The sequence below is a fragment of the Wasmannia auropunctata genome, unplaced genomic scaffold, assembly GCF_000956235.1.
Source record: "Wasmannia auropunctata unplaced genomic scaffold, wasmannia.A_1.0 LD336092.1, whole genome shotgun sequence".
Lineage (NCBI taxonomy): Eukaryota > Metazoa > Arthropoda > Insecta > Hymenoptera > Formicidae > Wasmannia > Wasmannia auropunctata.
Genome location: NW_012026798.1, coordinates 3,654,034 through 3,668,929, shown reverse-complemented (window position 1 = coordinate 3,668,929; position 14,896 = coordinate 3,654,034). Strand labels below are relative to the sequence as shown.

The 14,896-nt window shown below is 40.1% G+C and overlaps 3 protein-coding genes across 4 annotated transcripts in view; 1 reads left to right on the top strand and 2 right to left on the bottom strand.

Annotated features, from left to right (window-relative positions):
• The window catches only part of LOC105447814, a 53,025-nt gene extending 51,347 nt beyond the window's left edge, over positions 1–1,678 (bottom strand). Inside the window, exon 1 of the mRNA XM_011686020.1 lies at positions 1,269–1,678. Within this exon, the coding sequence (XP_011684322.1) occupies positions 1,269–1,459 (191 nt within the window). The 5' untranslated portion in view covers positions 1,460–1,678. The remainder of the gene's footprint in view (positions 1–1,268) is intronic.
• Positions 1,679–1,939: 261 nt separating this feature from the next.
• LOC105463042 (integrator complex subunit 4) lies at positions 1,940–6,384 on the top strand. Its single transcript, XM_011710059.1, has 7 exons — positions 1,940–2,145; positions 2,586–3,004; positions 3,215–3,541; positions 3,629–3,893; positions 4,418–4,880; positions 4,959–5,448; positions 5,539–6,384. Exons 1-7 carry the CDS (start codon positions 2,092–2,094, stop codon positions 6,275–6,277), a joined length of 2,757 nt encoding a protein of 918 aa, XP_011708361.1. The 5' UTR covers positions 1,940–2,091; the 3' UTR covers positions 6,278–6,384.
• Positions 6,385–6,759: 375 nt separating this feature from the next.
• Positions 6,760–13,881, bottom strand: LOC105463041 (nuclear pore complex protein Nup214). Of its 2 annotated transcripts, none has more exons than XM_011710057.1 (5): positions 13,681–13,881; positions 11,897–12,199; positions 7,634–11,780; positions 7,216–7,390; positions 6,760–7,116 (listed from the first exon to the last, which is right to left on the bottom strand). In XM_011710057.1, the coding sequence occupies exons 1-5, from the start codon at positions 13,711–13,713 to the stop codon at positions 7,089–7,091; spliced, it is 4,686 nt and encodes a 1,561-aa protein (XP_011708359.1). In that variant the 5' UTR covers positions 13,714–13,881; the 3' UTR covers positions 6,760–7,088. The 2 variants fall into 2 exon arrangements, with proteins under 2 accessions (XP_011708359.1, XP_011708360.1); XM_011710058.1 differs by having other exon boundaries at positions 6,760–7,113.
• Between the last annotated feature and the right edge of the window lie 1,015 nt (positions 13,882–14,896).

The window sequence follows — 14,896 nt, the reverse complement described above, 5'->3', positions numbered from 1 at the left end:
GTCATCTAGCGGAGTTTTGCAAAACGAAGTATGTACCGAAAGACATATCAAAAGACAAAAATATACGTTGTTACAAATGCAATAAAAATGGACACAGCTAAATATTGTATTACGGGTTTGAACTGACAATGAGCTTCTTTTACATGTTAATTAAAAATCATTAAGAAATTTTTAGCGGTATATATATATAATTTTTAACAGTTATATATATATATAACAGATATATATATAATATATATATAATTTCTAACAGTTATATATATAACGTTAAAAAAGCGTTTCTCATACATACGCACGATGTATTGTTTATTGTATAGCTGTATGGCTGTATTGATCCTTTTTACGACTTTAATAAATGTTATTTTATATGTATTAATGCTACAAGTGCACTGTGTATATACGGTAATAAAAAAGATAAGCGTCATAAATTTAAGACAGATTCTCTCTCTGTCTCGGAAACTAAACTTTTGTCAACATATACCTATTTACATTTATTCTGCAAACACTACCGATGATTGTCGGTATCGTTGCGCAGCTTTTCTTTACATATAAGCCATATAAGAAGGACTGCGCAACGATACAGACAATCGTCGTTAAACGTTTGCGAGTCCCGGTACAGTACGTATCATTGTCGGAACGTGACGGTCCATGCCGTACAGTCTGAATCGACCTTAATGTTTCTGAACATGCTCATTTTCCCTTTTTTTCCATTCTTTCGTTATTTCCTTTGTTTAATTATCATTTTTTAGGGTTTCACTTGGCGCTCGCAACGTTCACTTTATTTGTCCCCTTTTGACATTCGATTAACAAGGACGAAATGATAGTGTCAAGGGCGTTGCGAACGCTAAGCAGCCTACGAAATAATTCAATGTTGTGATGAGATTGCAATACAGCGAGAACGTATGTACATTCGGTTTCATAATCTTAAAAATAGGGGGGAGGGAGCCTTGTCTGAGAAAAGAATTTTTACAAAAAATATATCGATTGCGTAATTAATCGCAAGATCGCTGGCAAAATAATCGCATTAAGTTTAGAATCTTTTTTTCTTTTAATCGCAGCCGATTTTCTCTTTAGCGAATTCAATATACAGCGAATAATAACGATAATAGTGAAATTAAATATGGAAAATTCGTGTCATGTTATTTCTATTTGGCACGAAAAAAAAACGTCCAATACAAACGGTGATCGTTCGTGATTCCTTTGTTTTCAAATATGGATTATTTTCGCGCAACTACGTCGTCGGAATTTGATCTCAACGATCCACTCACCTTTTTGGCGTTGAGTTTTCGATCGTGTTGGTACTGTCAAGTTCGTAGCTCTCGTCGATGATTACTCGTTCGTCAATCTCTCTCGAACTGCCGGCGACATCCTCCTCGTCGCTGTCGGAGATGACGACGGAATCGCCCTCGACGCGGTAACTCGAGGAGTCATCGCGCCACTGCGTGAAGCTTTTCTTCATGTCTCGCTCGAGTACGATTCCCGTGGCAAGTAAACGCGTCTAAAGGCGAATAAATAGAAGACAATCCGCAATCCGCGTGTCACTCGTCCACGTTTCAAGTTTGTCACTTTGTCCTCCCGTTCTATCAACGTCGCGAATAGCCGAGCACGCGGTAGACAACTCCAGACAACTCTGAACTCGTACGAAGGACGAACCGGCACAAACTTGCATGAGCTCGCGGGACAGGTCACAGGACAGCGCAGTAGCGGAAAACCACCTAAGTTTTAAATCCGTTGCCAATGGTAGACGGATATACCGTGGTACTCAGGGATTTGTCACTAGTTTAATCCACAGTCTGCCCACAGCCATTCACAACGATCGGTGCTGGGAGTTTTTCCTGTTGGGCCAATCAGCGACGTGGACAAATCGGGTCTCATTCAAAATTTGTTTGTGCATTCGCTAAAGTTGGCATCGCATATCAAATTCTCCATTATTCGCTATATTACCGTATTTATATATTTTGTGTTTTGGGATTTGGAATCAGGATTGCATTGAGGTTATATTGCGTGTCTATTGAAAAGTCATGTCAGAATTTCAGATTGAGAAGAGATAGTTGTTCTAATTTATAATGAAGTAAGTCATTGTTTTCGAGAATGGCAGCTTTAATGAAGAAACGAGTACTAGCTGAATTTAATCAGAGCCAGGCGGTAAGTTTGTAATCGTGTGTTCCTTTCTATTCGCAAAGCCGGCAGAGCATAACTGGTGAAAATTTTTCTTAGAATTTTTCACATAATTTTTCAGAATTTCTATGTAAATTTCAGAATTCTTCAAAATATCTGTATAATTTTATAACTTTAGAAAATTTCTTCTTTCTAGATTTGTTAGACAATTGGAATACTTTACAGAAGTTCTGAGGAAGCGCTTCTACGTCTTTTCTATATTTATATACGAGAATTCTGAAATATTCTAAGAACTTCTAAAATTTCTCATTCTATGATTTCTGACGAAAACTTATAAAATCTGAAAAAGTTTATATTTAGAAATTTTTTCATAAATTTAAAATGTCGAATTCTTAAAAGTATGAAATATGAGAATTTTTTCCACCAAGAAAATCATTAATTTAACAAGTTACAAAATTTCTATTCAGATCGTTAATGAGCCGCCAACCAAACGATTAAAGACTCTAAGGCTATTATCGACATCTGGTTCGAAGAACGGTACTGACAGCAGCTCGGCATTAGCTTATATAGAATGCTTGGAAAAATGCAAGAGTGGTAATGACGCATTACAACTACTCGTTCGTATTTCGGATGCTATAGCGTATATAGCACCAGAGGATGTTCCCATTGCTGTAAAGAAGCTAGCAGAGAGATTTGCTGTCGAGAATGAAGTTGCGGTGAGAGCCAAGATTTTCTGGGTGTTTGCTGAATTGGGAGAGGTGACGCCCGACACATTGGAGAAGGCAAAAATTGTGAACGAAACAGCGGAACTTCTGAGGAACGAGGAGTCGCACAGAGTGAAGAGTCAGGGATTGGCAACGTTGTTGAAGTTGGGAGATTACCAAAGGTGTTCATATCTCACTGTATCTCCTCTTTTCCCTTTTATTTACTTTTTAAACTATATAGTTTTCATGCATATTTGCTATTAAACTATAAATATTTAATTAAAGGAAATAAAAAAATGCTTTTTTCTATTAATAAATTAATAAGATAACTTTTCTATTAATAAGAAATAAACTAATAAATTATTGAGAAGAAATATTTTTTGTATATTCAGGGCGCTGGTGTTGAAGATTGCGCAGGAACATTTGCCTGACACATGGCACGGTGTTCAAACACGATGTCTTTCGATCATTGGGCGTTATTTAACAGCAAATGCTGCTGATGATACCTTAACGCTAATTGGCAATTATGCCCACTCTCAAGATCCACGGGTTCGTGCACAGGCTTTCGAAACCATGGCGGAATTGCATTCTCACAGAGGTTGTAGACTCCCCGCGAGTTTCTTTAAGGAAGCCTGCGCAGCTCTTCGCGACGATTACGAGATCGTACGCCGAGCTGTGCTGAAACTTATCTGGCTCTTAGGAAGGGAATATCCAGAAAAGTCAGTGCATCAGTATTTAAACGTGATTTTAAAGATGAAATCGTACGACAAAACTCTTTTTTATGTTTCTTTTATTACATATTACAGTATTATTGTTGGGTCCGATGGAGAGGATGTACGTATGGTGGATTGTGCCTTTTCACAAATTTGCAGTCTTATGGGTGATTTATCACCTCGCGTTAGAGCCTCGGCAATGTCGCTTTTGGGAACCATGAAAAGTGTATCGCGTCGTTACATCGAACAAGCGTTGGATAAGAAGCAAAAAGTAGTTGAAGCAGACAGACCTGAAGTTGAAGAAAAAAGTGGATCTTGTGGAGCATTTATTCATGGTTTAGAAGATGAATTTTTAGAGGTATAAATTTATCGCGATACGATAACAGTTTTCTTAAAATATTTATTAAATCGTCAAATCAAAAGTTTGACTATATACAATCTTTAAAGCATTTTTTTATCAATTTGTAGCGTTAAATGGATTGCACCCATAGATATATAGATTACTGATTCTATCTCCCACCATAGTATTCTTATCTCCAATTGAATATCGCCATATTGACGAAGAAAGTGTCCACGCATGCACGTTAACCATTACGCGCGTATCTCTCACCACAAATTTTCGTCTGAAATTATCTGCACTTCTCTCTTGTAAATCTCTGACCATAAATATGACTAATCAAATTGAATCAAATCTAACTTGACAGTTAACGTGCATATGTGGACACTTCCTCAATTGGATACACAAATGTAATGCGTATCAGCAATCTATATATCTATGATTGCACCCTTTATTATATCAATTATTATTCAAAACTTGATTATAATTAACCATCTTTTTTTATGATTATTTTTCATATCGATTGAAAATAAAAATCATTTTAGGTAAGAACAGCAGCGGTTGAAGCACTCTGCACACTTTCGTTGGAACAACCAAGTATAGCTAGAGTTTCATTGGACTTCATGGTGGATATGTTCAATGACGAAATTCAAGATGTCAGATTAAGAGCTATCGAATCTTTAAAGAAAATGTCAGCAAGCGTGACTCTTCGAGAGGACCAGTTGGAAACAATTTTAGGCGCGTTGGAAGATTTCTCGGGAGAAGTGAGAGAAGGCTTGCACGCTATGCTAGCCGCTAGTCATCTCGCCACCACAAATTGTCTTTACATGTGCGTTAATCGTTTGCTAGATAATTTAACTCGATATCCTCAAGACAGGGAGAGTATCAGGAGTTGTTTAGCAGCATTGGGCGCGTCACATCCGTACTTAACGTTGCCTTTAGTACCGCAGCTTCTTGGCCGACATCCTTTCTTCGACACACCCGAGCCAGATGTGGATGAACCATCTTGTATCCTTTAAATCAATTTTCATTGTAGTAAATAGTCTTAGATTTTAAAATTATAATATCCTTAACTTTTTATAACAGATGCAAGCGTGCTCGTTTTAATCTTCAATGCCGCGTTACACTGTCCGAGTATGCACGCTCTCTTTACAGAACATGCTTCCAAACATTATCACTATTTGCGCGACACTATGCCGTATCTAGTTCCGCGATTGCGACCAGCGCTTACTAGTGGTTCAGGAATCAAAATGGAAGATATGGTTGACGAAGAGAACAGAGATCAACGTGGTCGAGAGTTCTTGGAGAAGATGGTAGTTGGAATCGAGAATGCTAGACCAGGCGGGAGAGTTCATACGCAGCTTTTAGAGACCGCAGCCATTGATCTTGATCGTCTGACAGAGATGGATCATCAGATGGAAGGTGCGGCACGTTTCACCGCCTTATATATTCGATGTCTGCTGCTATTGAAGTTCGTTCTCAAAGAATGTTCCATGTCTTCGACGACGTCTATTTTGGCAAATCCAGTGCCGAATACTAACAATAATATTTTCGTTCTCCTTCAGCATACGCAAAAGTACGTATTTTTAATTGGAGAGGCCATTTTGATAAATCATATAATTTTAATGATAAATAAAAATTATAAATGAACTTGGTCATTTTCTAGATTACAACGCTTATTTAGCGGATTAGGCGAGAATGAAATTATATTAGCTAACGATATGTGGTTGAAAGCACTGGCTATAGAATTAGTTAGGGTGACCAAGAGTGCAACCGGCAGCGCGTTACCACTGGCTCGTTATTTCTTATCGGAAGCCGACGCTTTGCCTCAAGATACATCGAGGCTGCCACCGTTTTCCAGGGCTCTGGTTCTACAAATACCCACTTTGGCAGACGTGAAACCGGGTTCCTTGACACGGCTTTTGTTGCCGTTGCTTTTGACGCCGGTGACACAGGGGGAAGAACGATTGCCGAGACCGTCAGCGACAACGCGCTTCTGCCGAGCGCACATCGAGGAACCGAGAGGCGATGCCGATGCCGCACTAAAATTCACGGGCGGTCTTTTACTGGGAATCCCTCTGAACGCCAAGATATTAAATTTACGCGATCCTTCTACTCTGCGAATAAAGCTGAGACACCCGGATCAACAAGTGCAATTACTGTTACCGCGACAGTCAGATCTACGTAGGCAACAGTCCGACCAGAAGGATTACAGATTGAGGACAACAGTTCTACTATCGCATCAAGTGTGGATGGAGCCTTGTAACGTAGAAATCTCCCTAGCATTACTATTGCCTTCATCTTCGATTTGCACGCATCCACCTTTAGATGATCCATGCGTGATTGATTTGTGTAAACCTACCAAAGTATCGATTGCACCGAAAGCCATCAAAAGAGGCATATGATTACATTATTGTGTAATAATCATTTAATTTGTATGTATCTTTATAGATCAAGACTTAATACTTTACACAGAGAATTAGTTTGTTAATAAAAAAAATTGTAATTTAAACAATTTGTCAATTTCTATATTCAGAAACCATTGTGATATCAGAATAATGAATTAATGATAGAGATCAAGATAAGTCTTTGTGATAAGATCTTTTGTAAAATGAGCCTAGAAACGCTTGATTATTTGCGTTAAATATTATTAAACAGTATTACTGAACAATAATAAAGAGTAACGAATAAAATGAATAACGAATTTTCTAAATAACTTTGAACAATAGTTTCTCAAGCGAAAAATCTGGCTTTGTTTTCCAGTCTTGTCTGACGTAAACTAAAAGAAATATTTCAAAAAATATGATTTTACAATTTTAGAAACAATAACAATAAAAATGAATATTCACGAAAAAAGAAAGAAAAAATAAGATAATCGCAACTTTCATTCAATGTTCATTCATGTTTAATGTGAGAACTGGCGCGCTACATTACAACTTGCATTCAGGTTCAAAATATTTATCAATCGTTTTTTCTTGATTTGAAAATGGAAATGTTTTATTGTGAAACTTAGATCTGTTCTCTCATTTATTACAAGGTATAAGACATGATAGAATGTGAGCTCCTTTTCATAAAAAGTACATCTTTTCGATTGTAAAACAATATGTACACGATTGTAATTTGATAACTTACTCCTTATTCAATAGAAATTTCATAATCTGCTAGACATGACGTATGACAGGTCTTGAAGGTAAATCTGCCGCAACCATATTCTATTCATCTCCAACTGGAGAACGAACTGCTGCTGAAATAAGATGATTGTTTATTATTTGGAAATTATTTCTATTTATTTTTTATTATTTCATTGATTCGAAAATTTATTGACGCAAAAGTTGCTACATACGCAGTGAACGTTGGTTTCTCTGGTTCTGAATTCTTCTGGGCTAAGCTACCGAAACTGAGACCACCTGACTGATTGGCTAAAGATTCGAACGTACTGCTGCCTGCCACTTCTCCAAACACTTTTGGCATATTTTCCATTGTAGATCCAGCTTGCATGGCAGATGGACTTCCAAATCCTATTTAAACATTCCTGTCTTATTATAAATAAATAATAGATGCAGAATAATATGATTATGCTGTACAAAGTTTTTTGAAGACTAATGAGACTAATTGGGACATTATCTGTAAAAGCTGGAGTTGAAAGAGCTAAAAATACATGCGAGATTTCTCATATTGTTCTTCACAAGGGTAAATATACATATAAATGAGTATAGATTTACATTTTGAGAATGTTATAATAATATCAGCTATTTATTTACCCATGCCAGGAGATTCAAACGTAGGGGGTGAACCAAAACCAGCACCTCCAAAAACAGGTTTCGCTCCCCCGAAGATGGGTGACGATCCGAACACTGGCTTGGCGCCAAAAGCGGGAGCTTGTCCGAAAGCGGGTTGGCTGTTGAGTACAGGTTGCTGTATAGGAGACGTGTTAGGCACAGTAGATCTGAAGACATTTACGCCTGCAGGGGAACCACTAACTGCCGCCGGCGACGTGTTGCTCGCTGCACCACCAAACGGAGAAGCGGGTGTATTTGTTGCTCCACCAAACACGATACCGGGTTTCGGGGCGTTGGTATCGAATATAGATCCCGATGAGGCCGTACCAAATCCCGTTGTGTTACCCCCGAAGATATTTCCGCTCGGGGAAGTCGACCCGAAGATAGAATTCATACTGTTGCCTCCGAATATAGAGGTGTTCGTAGAGGTAGCGGGCGTATTGGAGAATACGGAACTTGAGGTGTTGCCGAACGGTGACGATGCGGGACTGATTATCGGCTTTCCAAAGACATTCGCCGACGACGCGGGCGGCTGCACACCCGGGAATTGCGCGTTCGACACCGGAGACGCTATCGGGCTCTTACCGAACGCCGGCGTGATGGAGGTTACTGTCGTCGTCGTCGCCGCAGGCATGCCGAACGAGATTGTGCCCGCGGAGGTGTTACCAGAGCTGATCCCGAAACTCGTGGCTGACATACTGGCGGCGGTGGTTTCGCCGAACGTCGGTTTACTCAGGGAAGTCTGGAAAGGGGACACGGTGCTGCTCGCAGGCATCGTCGAAGAGCTGGTGGTAACGCCGATCGACGTGTTTGTGAATCCACTGAATACCGACGCAGTGGTCGGCGCCGCTAAGGTTGACGTTCCAAAAGTAGATGTAATCGACGGGAAAGGAACTGCGCCGAAAGTAGTCGTTGCGGGCAGTGTGATCGTCTCTGGCACTGTCGTTGCATCCTTTATGACGGTCTGGCCGCCGAATATTGGTGCCGCGGCTAACGAAATCGGAGCCTGAGCAGTTACAGTACCAAAGGTGGATGCTTTTACTTCAGGCGTAGTGACTTTCTCGATGACGACTGAACTGGTGGCTGGTATCTCCGTCATGGACTTGCGAGCTGCGTTCGCATCTACAACGCTAATGGTAACTCCACCAAGAGTCATAACGGATGTAATGGCAGTCGCCGCGAGAGCCTGTGTTGTAATGACCGGTGCAGCTGCAGCGAAGCTAATGGAAGTCGGAATCGCATTTACCTTTCCGTCCGCGCTGCTGCTCGAGTAATCGGCCTGATGAAGAGTTAACGTGCTGGGTGATCCCAAGGATAAAGCCGAGAGTTCTATCGGCGTCTGCATCGGTACTGTTTGAACTGTTATCGTGGGTTCTACGGTAGGAGTATGGAGTATGGATTTCGAGTAAGCGAAGGACATCATGTCGAGCGGAATACCGGGGGATGAACTTTTCGCAACAGGCGGGGCCGTACTAGGTGTAGCGAAACTGAACGTGACAGCAGCGTCCGTTTTTACAGCTGGCGCCGCCGAGAGTGATGAAAGATTACGTGGGATTCCCATACGAGAGGTCTCTGTTAACGGATATTCTGTTGACAACACGTCCTTTAACAGTCCGGTCGAGAATAAAGCAGACTCCGGGGTTTTAGGGACGTTATCGCTGCTCACTGATTCCTTATTGTTCCTGGCAGTTGGATCTGTAAGGAGAGATTTCGAAAAGAGAATATCTTGAGATTTCGGCGTCGACGTTCCAAATGTGATAGACGCCGGGAAATTAACGTTGAGCTCCTGCTTCGGTTTAGATTGGGACACTGCGAGAACTGCTGGTGTGGCAGGCTTCTTGTCCGCTTGCTTCGTAGAAATCGTACTGGAGAAAGAAACGGTCGTTGGTACCTTCTGTTGGATCTTGTTCTGCGTGACGGCGCCGTTCGTGTCGGACGAACCGATTCTCGCAACGATACTGTTCAATGAAGCGAGAGGACTTTGCGTTTTGGTCTGCTTCTCGACCGGCTGCTTGACAGTGATATTCTGCTTAACAATCGACGGCTCGGTTTTGGTCTTAGCCTCATTGATCACAGGACTATGAGACGCTAAAGAAGACAGCGTGGCCTTTAGACGATCCTGAATCGGTGACGGATTGACCGGCTTGATAATTTTCGGAGATGATTCGGTGAGCAATGTCCTCAACTTGATCTGCTTTTCATGTGTGAAACTCAGAGTCTTCGAGGCGATGGTTTTGCAGCGGGCGTCTATAACATCGGTCTTCCCCCGAATGACCGACGCTGACGATTTCGGCGAACTCACGTGCAGACTCGTCATCGAGCGATTAAGGTTGGACATGCCGTCAGCCACCAATGAGCGATTGAGAGACTTCCATCGCCGCGCAAGCTGCTCGAGTTTCTCTTTTTCCTTCGTGATGATCTTGCTATGCATCAGAAGATTCTGATACACATACTCCAAGCTGGGAATTTTCATCTTCGATTTTACCTGCGCTTTGTGCTCCGACCATTCCAGATCCAAGATCTTATTGACTTGATTCAGCTGCGTTTGCGTGTAATAGTACCATCGTTGCAGATCCGCAATTTTGCTATTTTCGCTGTAATTTCTGGTGGTGATATCAACACTGGCTGCGTTCTTCGATTTGGTTTCTTCAACCCATGCGAATGACTGGAGCAACAGAGCTTTTAAGTACGCTATATCACTGGACAGGCTGTTCGTCGTGTCCTTTAAATCTCTCAAGAACTGTTCTATATAGACGGACATCTCCCCAAGCTGTTTCTTTTCCGCGTCCGTACCGCACTCCCACACCTGCGGTTCCAGTCTATTTCGCAGCTCTTTCTCGAACAACGCCTGCTCCTGCATGTAAGCTTGCATCCGTAAGCTATCATCTATACAAGCTTTCTGTTCTGCCACTTGCGGCGAACTTACTTCCTTATCTACAACTGATTTGATTTCCGGAACCTTTATAGGTTCCGACAGTATTGGCTCTTTAGGTATAATCGGTTTTGCAACCGTCTGCGGCGCAGGTTTTTCTTCTTGCGGTTTCGGCTGTTCTGCTGGTTGTTCCATAGGTGGTTGAAAGAATCCCGCTGCTTTCAAAGAGTCGCCAAATATATTCGTCATCGGAGCAGGCTTTGATCGTTCCAACGTTATCTCCGGCTGCTTCGGACGTTGCGGCGTGCTGGTCGCCGCGGCATTTATACTAAACGATATTTCTGCGGGCAAAGCATTAGGCTGTAACGGTGCTGGAGGCGTGACAATTTCCGTGGGCGGGACATTGATGGCAGGACAGTTGGGTGCCAGATTGACCATGTGAAAGCTGCACAATTTCCCGGACGTTCCAAGAATATGCAAAATGGGAACTGGATGCGGCAACATGGACTCCGTGCCCCACGGCAATTTGTTGGTCGGCGACTTGTCCACAGCTAGGCCCAAGGGATAAATTTCCGTGGTTCTCATCAGCGGCAATTGGGCCCTGCCGCTGTCGATTAATTGCCACTGATTCCAATTCGCGCCGCCATCTGTAGTGCCTAGCACAGCTATTTCGCTGCTGGTGCTACTGCCCGCTATAATGAGTCCCCATTCTGGCACGTGCTCGAAATAATAACGTGGAATGCTGTCCTCTCCCTCGGCGTCGGGAAAACCGTATGTAATGTCTTCATAGCATGTAAAGATAGCATTTGCCTCCCCTTTCGGTGCGTCAACGATGAGAACGTTTATATGCCGCTCATTGTTCAGATATGCGGCACAAAATTGATAATTGCTGAGCCATAGGATGTTAATCACCTCTCCGATGGATGGTGAAGGGCCCGCAATAGTTCTAGCGACCTTCAAAGTGTCTGGCTTCAGTTGTACGATATCTCCATTCTTGCAACCCACTGCTATTTGCTTGCCTTTGGGACTCCAGACTGCGCACAGAGCCTGTGGCTCGTTTGACACTTTGGAAAGTACAGATACTTTTGGTACAAAATTTTCTCTTATCTCTTCATCTATTTTCAATTGAAAGCTACCAATGACGCAGTCACTAGTAACGATGCAAAACATCACAGGTACGGTAGGATTCCATCGTATGTCCGTTATGTAGCTATCTAGCTTGTTCGTTGGTGTTATTTCAAGTAACAGGTTGAGACTCTGAAAATTAACGGATTAATTAACGATAAATATACAACTGTGGGATTTCTATAATACTGAATAAAACGTCGAGATGTTTTGTAAAAATTTCTGCAAAAATATTGCTACGTGCATACATTTCTAGCTAGTGAATGGGCATCATATATCAATACTGTAGGCTTCAATGCTATGCCTATAGCGATATAATTATAATCACAATTAATTGCAATCTTTGATATAACGCCTGGCAACTGAAGTTCTATCTTCCACTCTGCACTGTTCTCCTCCACTGGCTTTAAGACGGTAATTTTATCATCATGTCCTATGTAAAGTAGTCCTCGTTTCTTGTCAGCCACAAGAAGATTGCAAGCGGCAGGAATATATGCAGGAGTCTTCAAGTCAAATACTTGAGATGTACTTGACTGTTTAAATAGAAATTCCTGAAAGTATAAGAGCAACAGTAAACATAAAATCAGATATCAGGAGACATGATTTAAATAGAATATTCTAAGATATGCATACACGAAATGAACAGAATGATTCCTCTGTGTCAAAAAAAGTAATGTTTTTCCTCTAGCAAAACTGTATTAGACTAGTAGTTTTTAAACGAGAGCAATTTAAAGCTGATAAATAAATATTCAAAATTACACATAAATTAAGAGTAACATATGCTGGATATATACACTATTTTATATTATTTCTCTAAAGATTTTATAACATATGCATATCTAATATTTCTTAAATATATGTTAAATAGAATTTATTTCATAAGAAAAATTTAAAAAAATTAATACTTGAATGCAATTTTGAATAAATTCAGGGTTACTCTGCATAAGTATACATAAAATTTTTGAAAATCAACTCTTGTGTTGAGAACAATTGTTGAGACCAAAACTCATAAAAATGTATAAGTAAAAACTTGTAAGTTATTTAGTTATTTGTTTTACATTTGAGAGCTACTTTAGGCCATATATAAAAATCAAATAAGTTAAAGAATTTGATGCAGAAAATGGCTCACAAGGAGACTGAATGATGTGATACTATATGATTTCTACGAAATTCATACAGTATCAATAGGTATCCATATTGAGTAAATGGCAGGATAAAGAACAAAAAATGAAAAAAGATGAAGAGGGAGAAGTTCCACAAAGCAATACAAATTGGCAAAAATTTGTTTTTTTCCTTCCTTTCTCCATTTTCTGTTCTTTATTTCACAGATCCTCTTCTCCTTCCTACTTCATGCTTTAAAACCAACGTTCTAGAAATGTCCAACAAGTAAAGGGATACATTATTTTAAATTACAATTGCATAAAATTACAGCGTTTTATTGCTTTTGCTAAAAAAATAAAACATGTTTCACATTTATTCGTAGCGTGCTACTGCTGCGCCAGCTCTTTGGTTAAATGCTCTACTGAACTTCTTTGATGCTTATCCAGATCTCGAAATTTTTTCTTCATTTTTTTTTACAAAAGAAACGCTTAAGAAACGCATCTTATTCGTTTACTCAACAATATTCGACATGAATACCTATGGATACCTATGAGTTTCGTAGAAATTGCATATCACGTCGTGTAGTCCTTATTTGCTTCATGCTTGAGAACTTCTTCAGGCCACACAAAAGCAAAATGTCAAAGCGAGTTGAGGCACAATACGTGTATTAATATAATCTAATTGATCTGTTAAATAGACATTTTAAAAGTTGACGTATCACTCGTGCGAGACTGTATATCTGTCGAATCTCCGCAGAATCGCCAGAGCAAGTGATGCCCCGTGAGGAACCGAGTAAAGGAACTTGAGGTAAATTTTTTTAGATGATTGTGCAAATGCCAAAGACGATTTTTAATACAACTTCTTCGCCGGTTGTATCCACGATCCATTTGAATCACGCATGTAATTTTTGTTACGAAACGACACGCGGTACCTGCACGTATATTGGGTCCAACGATGTCTTCATTTCTACAGTGTTTTGCAATTACTCTTCTTAAACGATCAATAATAATGATAAATAAGATATAGACCTCGTCGATCGCTCCTCACTCAAATTTCAACAGACGTACTAAAATCAGCACTAACTGCGCAACTTTTGTGATATTCATCCGGCAGTCGGCACTAGGAGTACTAGGACAGTGCAAGCAGAGAGAAGCATGAGCAAGCATGAAGGGGCTTTCTACAATAAGCCGTTAGTCACTACTCATATCATACTAACTAAGAATTGGCCAATCGTAGTCGAATATTTTTCTTACATTCAACTGTGATTGGTCAATTCTTACGATTTACGGCTTACGATCTGACATACGACGTATTGTAGACAGCCCCTCATTGTAGATGGACCTTAAAGGTACCTTTTCATATTGACGCTCGACGCTCATTTTTAGCGTCAAAACAGATCACATGATCAAAATTGACGAATACCAAGCATTAATTTCGATCATATGATCTGTTTTGACGCTAAAAATGAGCGTCAGCATAAAATCGTATCTTTAAACAATGATTAGTTCATTTCTGCTGTTAGATCCGGGAATTAGTCCTGAAATACAATAGGTGTAGGAAGCCTTAAACCTTAAGGGTTCCTGCACACTGGACGCGGAAATGCTTGCCGCGCGGCAAGACACGACGCGGTGGCCAATCGCCGTCTGCAAACCGAAAGAGCATATATATATATATTCTGCCGCGCGGAAAAAGTTCTACTTTTGCCGCGCAGCAAGCGTTTTGACCAATAAAAATGATTTTGTCAAACCATAACCAAAAAAGTGTCTTGCATCATATGTGTAATGACTACAACCCGTAACAACCTGTATATAAACTTTTTGGTAACAACACGTCTAAAAATACGTTGTAGAATACATCAGTCAGAAGAATACATCGGAAAAAAATGGATAAAGAAAGAGAACATTTCGAAATTGTAAGTAATAATTAGAAAGAAGTTATTTATAATATTTTTATAATTATATGATGAAATAAATAAATTTTAAAATTATTTTATTATATCACACTTATTAATACATATTATATAATGTTATTTATATCCCTATATTCTTTTTACTTTTAGTGGTGCAAAGATTGCAATACCTTATTAGATGTCACAGAAGAACATATCTGCTCTACTTCAGATAGTAATATTTGTGATTATCCAGATA